This window comes from Myotis nattereri (genome assembly GCF_964212035.1).
Source record: "Myotis nattereri genome assembly, chromosome: 7".
Classification (NCBI taxonomy): domain Eukaryota; kingdom Metazoa; phylum Chordata; class Mammalia; order Chiroptera; family Vespertilionidae; genus Myotis; species Myotis nattereri.
In genome coordinates, this window is record NC_138082.1 from 10,120,407 (window position 1) to 10,132,909 (window position 12,503).

The 12,503-nt window shown below is 46.0% G+C and overlaps 1 protein-coding gene across 2 annotated transcripts in view; it reads left to right on the plus strand.

Moving 5' to 3' along the window:
- Positions 1-12,503, plus strand: part of CDK15 (cyclin dependent kinase 15) — a 68,317-nt gene that overhangs the window by 37,513 nt on the left and 18,301 nt on the right. For both annotated transcript variants that reach the window (XM_081096082.1, XM_081096083.1), the window contains exon 11: positions 12,115-12,163. In XM_081096082.1, the coding sequence (XP_080952208.1) occupies positions 12,115-12,163 (49 nt within the window). The remainder of the gene's footprint in view (positions 1-12,114; positions 12,164-12,503) is intronic.

Here is a 12,503-nt window from a genome sequence, read left to right on the forward strand (position 1 = left end):
TCGACAAGTCTCTCTGAACCCCCTTCCCTAGCAACCCCACCCCCCTCTGAGCTGCTGTTGCTGCTTCATGCCCTTGTACTCCAATGACTAAGGGGCCAGGAGAGGGGATGAGAGCCAGAAAAATGTCACCAAGCAGAAGTGTGGACACCATTCTGGATGAGCTTTCCATTGTTTTCCTTTCTGTTCTAAGTTGTAGTAAGGACCCCAAACTTTGAACTCAGCTGGCACCACAATTTTGAGGGAGCCAAAGAGCTCAGAACTTGGCGAATCCTCCAGTTTCCATCTGCGCCCACTCTGCCATTTCCCGGCCATGTCTGGACTGTGTCTAGGAAGACAACACAGTCCCTCTGTGTGTAGGTTAACACAAACAAAACCCGGCCCGCTGGCGGATCTGTCTGAGCAGTTACCTGTCTTCTAGGGACACTGGTGAGCAGGGTTGCAGGTATTCTAGCCCTCAATTCAGGCTGTTGTGCCTGATTAAATCGGGGCAATGGAAGAGGTGCATAATTTTAGAGGCTGGTCTCTCTCTCTCTCTCTCTCTCTCTCTCTCTCTCTCTCTCTCTCTCTTCTCTCTCTCTCTCTCTCTCTCTCTCTCTCTCTCTCTTCCTTACTTCCTTCTTTTTTCCCTTTCCTTTCCTTCCTTCTTTGCTTCCTCCCTCCCTCTTTCTCTTCCTTCCTTCCTTCCTTCCTTCCTTCCTTCCTTCCTTCCTTCCTTCCTTCCTTCCTCCTTCCTTCCGTCCCTCTCCCCCACCCCCATTGTAAGCAAGCTGGCTGAGAACTCTGTGTCCTCTACTTCAAAGGGCCAGTTGTCTTATTTTGATGTGGGCAGATTAAGAAGTAGCCTTTGAAAAGTAGGCTTTCTTTCTTTTCTTTTTTTTCTTTTTTGTTTAATCTTTTCTCCTGGGATAGCTTTCAGAGCAATATATCCAAGTGTCAGTGAGGGGGTTCTGACGAGCGTGGATTCCCAGACTCTCAGCAGGATCATTCTCTAACAGAAATATAAAAGTGAAATATTAAAAACCCTGGAACGTGAACTCCATCTGCAGAGTAGCCAGTGTCTCGCCTGCTCGCACCCTGGGAAAAAAAGATCTCCTTGAAAAAAGAGGGAGGAGAAAAAAAGTGCTTTGAGTACGAGGTTTACAGGTTTAGTAGAGCATAGTAACATCCCCTCAAAGAAGTGGGTGTTACTCTGTGACCCCCCAAAATGCTCCTCCTTTGACTCAGCCGCCAGAACACTCACCCTCCCCTGGCAACACACCCCCTTTTCACATGCTAACCGAGGCGCCCGTGATTGGCTGAACAATGAGCTGGTCACACTTGCTAAAGGCCTGCCAGCCTTCACACAATTAGCCAAGACACATTAATCAAACTGGCGGGAGCTGGGGCTGTGCTGGCCTCCTGCGGTGGGGGAAGGGGGCAGTTTTGTGATCCTTAATAAGAGTCCGCAGGAAGCAATGGTAACGGACAGCATGCTAGAGGGGATTCTCTCAGAAAGTCTAAAAAGGGGAAAACCCCAACGGATGCCGTAACTGTGAAATGCTGGGCTTGTGGCACAGAAGACCCCAGAAGCTCAGAGCAAACTGGATATTGGTCTTGGCTAACATCTGCTAATGCACAACAGTCGTGTGAATGGAAAGGGTGGGCCCCTGTGGACATTTCTACAAAGTTCCCTTTCCCCCTGCCCCAAGAAAAAAAAAATTCAGGAGTCCCTTCCCTTTTGAGTGTCAAGTACTTTAGGCCCAACTGGAACCAAGAGGAGTAAAGCACAGATAAAAAGTAGAGAACTATGTAGAATCAATAGGAGAAGGTATTAACTGATAAGGAGTTTTGTTCTAAATGAAGTCTTTGGAGGCCATTAAAAATAGTTAATTTTGAGATTAAAAAAATAAGTTAACATTTGTGCTTTAAGAAAAAAATCCTTACCTGAGGCTATGTATATTGATGGGAGAGAGAGAGAGAGAGAGAGAGAGAGAGAGAGAGAGAGAGAGAGAGGTGAGAGAGAAACAGTGACTCCAGTATGTGCTCCGACCGGAATCCAACCTGCAGCCTCCGGTATGACGCTCCAACCAGCTAAGCCGTACCAGCCAGGGCCACATTTGTGTGTTTCATCTTCTGGCTTTTCCAAATTTCCTCTACATAGGTTTTCCAATGGCAATCTAGAGCTCATAAGATCGTACCTTAGAGACGGGTTTGCCACGGAATTGTGTAAGGCTTTTAAAAAGACTCAACTAAATATTTAGACATTTCTCGGCTAAAGTAAACAGAGGCCTCACTGCCCTGGAGGTTGCCCGTCGCCATCTCATTAGATGCAGAGATCCTGCGATAAAGAGAAACTTTTCTCCTGCCACATGATTGCAGCCCGGTTGTGGTTTTTAATGTGTCATTGATTGTTCCATCCAGCTTCTTTTGCTCCACTCAAAGGGTCTGCCGTGGCTCTGTTTGCTTCCTTAAACACGGTTTCTGAAAGCACTCATGCTGTGTGAGCGCAAATCCTGGCATTAATGTACTGCTGGGTTCATTTCACCACACTCAAAAGCGCCGAGTTTAAATCCCTCTCAATTCCATTTGGGGCACCAGAAGACTTTATCCTTCTTCACTAATGGTTCCAAGTTTACATCTAGATCCTGGGGTCAAGGACAGGAGAGGATTTAGAAATAACAGTCCATGACATTAGGCGATGCATTTGCCAAATTGGCAATTAGTTCCTGATGTGCGTGCAAAGCATCTCATTCCTGTCTCTTTGATGCTCTTTCCCATTGAGAAGGGAATGGAGTCCACAGAGGCCTTCAGACTGTTAAAGGAATATCTGCTGAAAATCATGCCTGATTTGTGGTATGAGCTCAGCGGCAGGGACGCATCCGGGATTACCCGGTCCTCCCAGCCCCGGGGAAGAAGGCTGCACAGGGAGAGATTTTCCACTCAAGGAACTCAGTAGAGATCTAAAGGCAGGAAAGCGGTACTAAAAGCCCTACAGGGACGCAGACTCCATGGACGGTGGGCATAGGCAGTGGAGCCTGCTCACACCTCGTCCTTTTCAGTACGCCTGCTTTTTCAACCTTTGACCACCAGGTGGAAGCAAGAAATAACAGGGGCGGAAATAACAGGCAGGCTGACACCAGACAGCATTATCAGCGAGCTAATCTAGCCTTTCTCTCGGAATGTTTTCTTTTGACCTGAAATCCAGTGAAGCTTTGCTTCGTCCGTCACTACGGTGGGACAGATGATGATTAAAATCTAAAATGACCCTTGTCTCTATTGGGATGCTAAAGAGCTACCATGCTTTGGGCTCAAAGGGTTTTGAGCAAGTCTCTGTGTGTTTGTTGTGATTGGCATTCCCTCAGTCACCCGACCTGTTAGCCAAGGGAGTTATGGAGATATTCAGTGGGCTGGACTGGGGGGCAGGCACTGGGGAGGGAGGTTTTAACTAAGAGCATAAACTCTCCCATGGACGGGCATGCTTCTCTCCCTGCCCCGAGCTGTGGTGAGATGCCTGTCCACTCTATAGCCTCGGGCCTCTTCCCTGGGAGGGCCCTTATTATCTACATGCTACGTAATGGGTACGTAAGGGTGACTAAATCACAGATAACATTAGTGTCATCATTATTGATTTCACCCAAAGCATGGCATAGTGGAAAGAGTGCTGAAGTTTTCTACAGAGCACACCTGACCCCTTTTAGTGTTTCTAGTATTTTACACATGGCCCCTAACTGGCACATAAAGTCACTAACTATATGTTAAACTAGAGGCCTGGTGCACGAATTCATGCACAGGTGGGGTCCCTTGGCCTGACCAGCAATCGGGGCTGATCAGGGCTATCTTGCCCAGTCCTGATTGGGGCCGATGGGATCGGCCAGCTGGGGAGGGACTGCAGGAGGGCTCCAGGGCATGTCCAGCCCTCTTGCCCAGTCCTGATTGGCTGGACCCAACCAGCAAGCTAACCTACCGGAGCGTCTGCCCCCTGGTGGTCAGTGCATGTCATAGTGACCAATCGGTCAGACATTTAGCATATTACGCTTTTATTATATAGGATGAAATCAATGACTAGAAGTTAGAGAACCTGGGTTTTAGTTCCCATTTTACTCTCTAAACGTCCTGTTCTGGCCCAGTTGGTATGGCTCAGTGGTTGAGCATCGACCTATGAACCAGGAGGTCACAGTTCAATTCCCAGTCAGAGCACATGCTCGGGTTGCAGGATTGATCCCCAGAAGAGGGTATGCAGGAGGCAGCCAATCAGTGATTCTCTCTCATCATTGATATTTCTGTCTCTCTCTCTCTCCCTTCCTCTCTGAAATAAATAAAAACATAAATAAGGACCTGATCTGCCTGCTTTGCCGAGAAAGCATATGTAACTTATCATTCACCTTATTACTGGATAATAATAACCACTGTTGTTAAGCACTAACTATGAGTTAGGCACTTTACATACACTGTTCTACTCTGACTGACAACAGCCCTATCAGATGGGGACAGTGTTCTCATCCCAACTGTAGAGAGGAGAGAGCTGAGGCTTAGGGAGATGTGTGTGTTGCCTGGAGTCACCTCGCCAGGGAGCGGGTGACCCAGAACATCCAGGTCTGTTGGACTCCAAGGCAGCGCTCTGACAGTTTGCCACATTACCTTCCAGCCATCAAAGGGCAACTATAATGATTTGGTAACGGAACAAAGACCCAGACTGGGGACCAGCTCAGAACACTTTTCCAAGTCCATTTCTAAATGATTATGTCCTTCCACCCCGACTGGATTTTGGAATCTGTGAGATTAGCGACGCGCTTCTGGATCGTGTTGTGAGTGGAGTTCCTACCCTGAGACTCCAGCAGCCACCCCACCCCCACCCCTTGCTCCAGCTAATGAAACCACTGGCGCTCTCCAAGCTGTGAACCCTGATTGGGCTCATTACCACTGCACTCTGAGCACTGCCCAAAGCCCCTGGGGAGTTACTATTAACATCTTTATTAACCCGTCCCCCAAACCAGTCAGTGAAATTCATTTAGATACACAGCCCACTTTGATCTTCATTAATAGTCTCTTCCAGTTTCTACATTTATTTTTAGTTTTCTCATCTTTAATTTATTTGGTGGCAATTATTAGTTTTTATTGAGGGGGACTAGATGATCTTAAACTAGTTAAGATGAGGAAAAATTGCAAATGAGTGAAAGCAAGTGAAAAAAATTTTTTTTCAAGTTGCACCCTGCTCTGTTCCTTCCTAGTTTAAGAAAAGGAGCCTTAAGTTTCTGAATATCATGGAACTAGCTCAAGCAGGAGGCTCCTTCCCCACCTTCCTGGCCAGTGCCTGTGTCCCTGATCTCTGTAAGACACAGAGCAGGATGCACAGGTGGGCTTTCTTCAGTTACTTTTTTGAACTTTAAGAATAAGGTTTAGTAAATTTATTTCATTTTAATTTTTTATCCAAGCATCAATTTTTCATCCATTCAACAAATATTGTTGAATGCTAGGTATTGGGACTGGGAGATTAAAAAATAAATAGGACATCGATACCTGCCTTCAAGGCACACAGTCTGGAGGGGAAATATAAACAACACAATGTGGAAAGTATTAATATAGCCACATCCCCTAGGAACCTCTAGGAAGACTAGGAAAAAGGCCCCTTGGCTTGTCTGGGGAATTCGGGGGCTGTTTGAGAGAAAGGCATGAGCTGGGTCTCAAAGTCGACGAAGTGGGCTTTTCCCAGGTGAACAAGGGGAAAGGGCATTCCAGACAAAGGACATTGACACAGAGGACTAGGAAAGCAGGTATATGTGGTAATGTGCCAAGCAGGTAAACTGCTCAGGGAAGCTAGAACGTTGGTTTTGTGGTGGGACATTGCTATAGATTGACCTAGAAGGGTGAATGGGGACTAGATGGGGAAGTGCTTTGTAATCACCCCAAGGATTTGGGCTTGACTAGTAAACAAAGAGAGCCATTGGATGATTGTTCGCAGGATTTAAATTTGAGAAGAACTTGCTTGGAGACTATATGTCGAATCAGTTGGCCAGAAGCAATGTGGCAATGCCCTAGATTCTCGAAGACAAATAGAAGGTCTCAACTAGAGCCATGGCAAAGGATGAGGAACGGAGGGGACAAACCTGCAGAGCATCTGGGAGGCAGAGTGAAGGGGAAGTTGTAACTGATTAGAGTTGAGTTGTGAAGGGAAGACCCGTTTGCAGTGGGCAAGAGAATGAGAGCTCCACTCACTGTCACAGGAAATAAAGGGGGGGAGACATAGATTTGTGAAGAAGGTAATGCATAGAAGGTTTGGATATTCTGAGTTTAAGATATCTGTGAAGCCACCAAATGGAGATATCTAGAAAGCAGGTAGGAATACAAGCCTGTGATTACAAGAGTCCAATCTAGAAATACAAACTGGAAGTCATCTGCTTAAAGTGGTATGTGAAACCCCAGATGTGAATTCATTTGCCCAAGGGAGAGTGTGTAGAGAAAGAAAACTATGATGGAACCCTGGGGAACCAGTACTGAGAATCAGCCAGCGGGGAAAGGGGTCTTTGGAAGCTGAGAAGGAATAGCCGAGGGGCTGGGGAAGACCAGGAGATGATGATGATGATGATAAGGGTAATGTGCCGCAGAAATTGTATGGCCATAAGTTCTTTGGGGGTATGAAAAGTTTCATTTCTGAGCACAGTGCCTCCCTGGGGTAACCCTTAAACATTTTTGAGACTACAGGGGAATGGTAAATGTTGTCAAATGATGCATTATTAAATACCATAAACACCGAATGGCATGGTCAAGCTATAGCTCAAACATCATTTGCGGGGCGGGGGTGGGGGGGCGGGGGTGGTGGTGGTGGTGGACAGATATTAAACATGGTACTGCTCTGGGGAAAGATGAGAGACCCCAAGCAATGCCATCCCCTCCACCTCTCCATCCACCCACAAGGAGCAAAGCCTAGCCTCCCTGTCCTCTACCGAGACCATTACCTTAGGGGCAGGCTTCAGAGGATGGGGTATTTTCTTGGAATCTACAGAAAGATGTGATGCAGTTAGAAAAGTGGTACACCAGAAGCATGAATTGGAGTGCCAGGCTCAAATGCCAAGGAGCACCCTCCATGAGAGCACTGGCTTTGGCGTCCTGATACCCCAATAGGAATTTAAAGACTGCGGATGCAAAGTGGCAGAAGAGCCTAATTTAGAGTCCTTGAGCCAAAGACCAGGGGAGCTTCCAAGCCAGCTCACTGAGGAAGAGGGAAGCAAGCAGTTGGGAGGGGTGAGTGTATGCATTTGGGGTGGAGCAGAGCTACAGAGACAGAAGAAGAGCTGCAGATTTCTGTGGTGCAGTTTTAAAGTTACTGCTTGAGAGATAGCGAATAAGGCTAACAACATTATCAACTACTTAAATATATGGTATCTCAAGAATGCATTGTATTTGGGAAACTCCAGAGGTGTAGTTCAGTGGACAGCTATAAGATAACCTTAGGGTGATTGTGGCAAGACTATAGTAACTAGAAAATGTTTTACCTGGAGGTAAGACTCAAAATGATCCTGGTGATGTTTTATCAATCAACCAACAAATCTCTGTTGACTAAGGTCCCTGTTCTTGAAATGAGCTTTCTTAAATGTTTATGAAAAAATGCATTATCTGATTATGAGAGCGACAGTTCCGCCATCATTTTAATTTGACTCTATGTAGTTGGGAAACTTAAAGTTCAGCTTTTTAAGTTTCCTTTGGCAGCTTACTTTGCTTTTCCTACCTCGAATGGCCATTGAACCCCAATGAGAACTCTTATAAAGAGAACTGCAGAAAGGGGAAATGGAGAAAAATCTGCTCTAATGATTTACTATCATCTTTGGTAGGAGAAGGGAAATGCGCAGCCTACAGACCTATGATTTTTAGAGACAACTGAAGCCAGAGTAAGAAGACTATTCTTGAAATGGTGGTGTGTACAATGCCTATCTGTTTGTGGATCATTCTCTCATTGATCCCTTGCAGCTTAACTACTGGGAGGAAAAATCAATAAGAGAGAAGCAAGGTCATTCAACATCAGGTTACTGCATAGGAATGAGAAGGAAGGCTACGCACCAGCATTGGACTTTGGCTGGGCTTCATAACAGCAACCTGGCTGACTCTGGACACATCAGTCCCTCTATCTCAGCTCATGCAGCTACAAAATAGATGTGGGAAGAGAATCAGGTACCATCTATGCAAGACAGGGAACCTCAAGTTCAATGTTATTACATTGCCTCCCTGTGCAACTCTTACAGGTCATCCTTTCCTGGGAGAATTTATGAGAACTGATTTTTCCCTTATCAGGCTTCCTCTTTCCCATCCTTGAAAAACATATTTTATGTGTCAGACACTATGTTCCGCAATTTGTATATACATTCTTTAATTGAATCCTCCCAAGAAGCTCAGAGAAGTGTGTGGGAGTCACTGGTGAGTGGTCAACCCTGGCCTCCTTGCTAGGCCAGCCTCCTCTGTCTCACGTTTGCCACACTGGAAACATCTGGAGACCTTTAAAGACAATAATAACAACACAACAATGGACCAATGCTGGGCCCGCCCCAGGCTTGGTGAATCAGGCTCTCTGGGGTGTGGAGCCAGGGCTTCCAAACTCTCCCAAATGGTGGATGCTAATGTGCAGCTTGGCTTGAGAACCATGCTGTTAGCCCATGCTAGCTTTCCAACATGAGAAGGAAAAACAAGAAGGAAAATGCATAAGACTAACATTTACTGAGCCCCTACTACACACCCCGTGTGAAATCTTATCTAATCCTCCCATACTACGGGGGAAATTATTCCCATTTTACAGATTTGAAAACTTTGGAGTTACTTAACCACAGAGATTAAGAAATTTACCCCAAATTACCGAGTTTATAAATGGCAGAAAGGTGATTTGAGCCCGGGTTGTGTTCATGTTACTACACCACATAGCTAAGAAACATGCCTCTAACCCACACTGAGGACTCAAGAGACATCAAGCCAGGCTTATAAGAACGTAAGCTTGGAGCACAGTAGAATTTGAGTAGAGTGCAATAGCAAGTTACAGAGGGTTTCCAAGGAGAACAATATGGTGGAAGTACCTGAGAGGAGAGAGAAAAGCATGGTGCATCAGACAAGAGAAAGAGCAGAGGCAAAGCATAAGGAACCTCTTCTATTACATTCACTACCTGAATTCGCACAGCAGCCCTGGGCAGTAGGAACTATAATCATTCCACTTCTGCAGATGGTTAAACTGAGGCCCAGTGAGGGTAAGCAGCACCGCAGGTTACGCCGCTGGTAAGGGGCACAGGGTGGCTTCCAAACCCAGGTCCAGGGTCCTAGCCACACACAGTTTACTCGCCGTCACCTTCCAAAGGAAGAGGAAGAAGAAGAGCAGCAAACAGGATTCATTTTGTTTAATGCTCTGGGGGCAGACATTGTACATTCATTATCTCAATGAACCAATGAATTCTGGGAATCACTTCATCCTTCTGGAGAGACTATGGCCTCTAATTTGAGTCAAGGAAGCAGGCTGGCCAGGGTTAAAGTATCTCACGTAAGGTCTCAGTGAAACTGAAGCAGCAGTTCCATACCCTAGGTTCAGTGTTCAAACCCTAATTCAGTTTATTCCAAATTCAGTTTATTCCAAACCCATGTTCCACAAGAACAACACTAACGTTAGAAGTAGCATTAAAATACAAAGGGTCAACAAACATGGCTCGTAGGGCTCTGTGTATGGAAAAAACAGACCGTGGGAGAGGATTGAAATGGATTTCATTAGGAACAAGGAAATATTTTAATTTTGTTTGGTCAGGGAAGAACTGCAAATAGCCGGCAGAAAGTGATTTGGAAATAAACATTCGAAACAAATGCCAGATATTCTTATCTTCACTGGTTATTTGAATTTAGGCACGATCATCTGACCGGAGAGTAAATAACCTGTATGTGGAAGGGCTTCCCTTAGCGCCTACCTGGGGCTGTATAAAACGCCAGCAGAGTGGTCACATTTGATTGCATCCGACCTTGAAAACTTGACTTCAGTTGCGTTCTTTAACCACTCTTTTCCCTCTACAATGTTTAACACTATACATTTCTATTTGATTTCAGAGAGAGGAAAGGAGAGGCAGAGATAGAAACATCAATGATGAGAGAGAATCATTGATTGGCTGCCTCCTGCTTGATCCCCAGGGAATGAAGCCTGCAACCTGGACATGTGCCCTTGACCGGAATCAAACCTGAGACCCTTCCGTCTGCAGGCCAATGCTCTGTCCACTGAGCCAAACCGGCCAGGGCTTCACATTTCATTTTTAATTGAAGTTACTTTTGAAGCCGACTGGCGTGGCTCAGTAGTTGAGCTTCAACCTATGAACCAAGAGGTCACAGTTTGATTCCCAGTCAGGGCACATGCCCGGGTTGTGGGCTCAATCCCCAATAGGGGGTGTGCAGGAGACAGCCGATCAAGGATTCTCTCTCATCATTGATGTTTCTCTCTCTCCCTCCCTCTCCCTTCCTGAAATCAATAAAAACATATTTTTTAAAAAAAGAAATTACTTTTGAAGTTTCAAAAGAATATGTGATTTTGATTAAAATAATAAATTTAAGAAAGTAAACATGGAGGGAAGCCCGTGTGTCACCACCACCACTGGTGCCCAGCCTCCCAGGTCATTCGCTGTGCACATGCAAACACGAATTTGTCAGCATTAGCAAAATCGGTTCAATTCTTTGTTGGGTAAACAGTCTTGGTGTTTTCCATTCCTGCAGGAGCTGGAAGAAGAGATCTTTTAAAAACCAAAACAATTACATTTCAGGCCCAAGAAAAGTACAAGGCGAAGACGTCATTGTAAATGGGAGTTGAAATCCTCTTTTCTCACTGGAGTGGGAAACAGAGATTTGATAGGAGCGTCAGCACATCTCCCCTGCAGCTCCTTTTATGGCCCTTACATAAAGGAAGCATTCAATTAGTATTTCCTGAAGGAATTTCCCTTTTATGGTGGTTTTATTTTGGGCTAAATAGTGTCAATACCAAGAATAATAGAAACACATGTACACACACGTCAATGTTATAAAGAATGCTCCAAAGAAAATTACATATTTTATGGTCATCCATTTTGGATCGTTCAAGCCAGGTTCCACTTCCATTTTCCCGCAAGTAATATATAAAGTAGCCCGTTACTTTTGACCTCTTTTCAGACTTTGCCCCATCATCATCGGTCACATGACTTTCCATGGGCGCAAACTTTGTTCTCTCCGAGGAATTATAAGCTCGGAGAGGGTGGGCCTATTTCCTTTGTGCTGCCCAGCACGTGGCACATGCTCTGCACACAGTCAAGGCTAAATCAATGCTTGTTGGCTTTACAAACCATAATAAGTTTGCTAGGGCTACCATCACAAAATACCGAGAGCAGGATGGCACACACCACAGAAATGTGTTATCTCACAGCTCTGGAGGCAGATCTGAAAGTGAGGTGTGGGCAGGATGGGTTCCTTCCGAGGGCGCTGGGGGCGGGTCTGCTCCAGGCCTCTCCTGCGGATGGCTGGCTTCTCCGTGTGTCTCTTCAGGTTGTCTTCCTGAGTACATGTCTGTCTCGGCGTCCCCTTATTTTAAAAAATGTTTTTATTGATTTTTGGAGCGAGAGGAAGGGAGAGGGATAGAAATAACGATGAGAGAGGAACATCATTGATAGGCTGCCTCCTGCACCCTGCCCCCACCCCCCACCCCCACCCTCCCCACTACTGGGGATGGAGCCTGCAAATCGGGCAGGTGCCCTGGTTGGAATGGAACTGGTGACTTCTTGGTTCCTGGGTCGATGCTCAACCCCTGATCCACACCGGCCAGGCTCCAATCATATTGGATTAAAGCCCACCCTAATGATTTCATCTTAATTAATTATATCTGTAATGACCCTATTTCCATATAAGGTAAAATCCTGAGGTGCCTGAGGTTAGGACTTCAACATATGCATTTGGGGGGAGAGGGGACACAATTCACCCCATAATAGTGACCTGACACAGAATCATAAAATATTCACAGTGAGAAGAGGCCTTCCACACCCTTTACTTTGCCTACCTGAACCCGGATTCCTCCTTCCTCCAGGCCAAGGAGAACATTTCGGATTTTAATATTTTTGGAAACAGGAGTTTAGGGCCGTTTTGCTTTGTAACGTGTCTGTGTGTGTCTTTCAGACTGGTTCCCACTGCTTAAACCTCAGAGCCTTCAGAACGTCTGGAACAGGTGAGCACCATCTTGGGAAGCAGGGCTTGAAGGGGCGTTTTCCCAACCTCAGTCCACCGAGCACCTCGTTTCAGGGCCCACGCCCCAGGAAGAGGCCTCTGGGAGAGCCAGCCACCTGGGGGCCTGTGGGTTTTTCTCTATGAACCATTTTACTTTCACTGCGTTTGGTCATTAAAATTGTTCTGGGCCCCTCCACCATGCCCGAGGCCCTAAGAACAGGGAGTGTTGGCCTGCAAGAAAACCTAGTGGGTTTATTATTCCCCGGCACAGAGAAACCAAATAACATCATTGAGTGGCGATTGGAGGGGGGAGCGGCTTGATTCATGGGGGTCATGCTTTC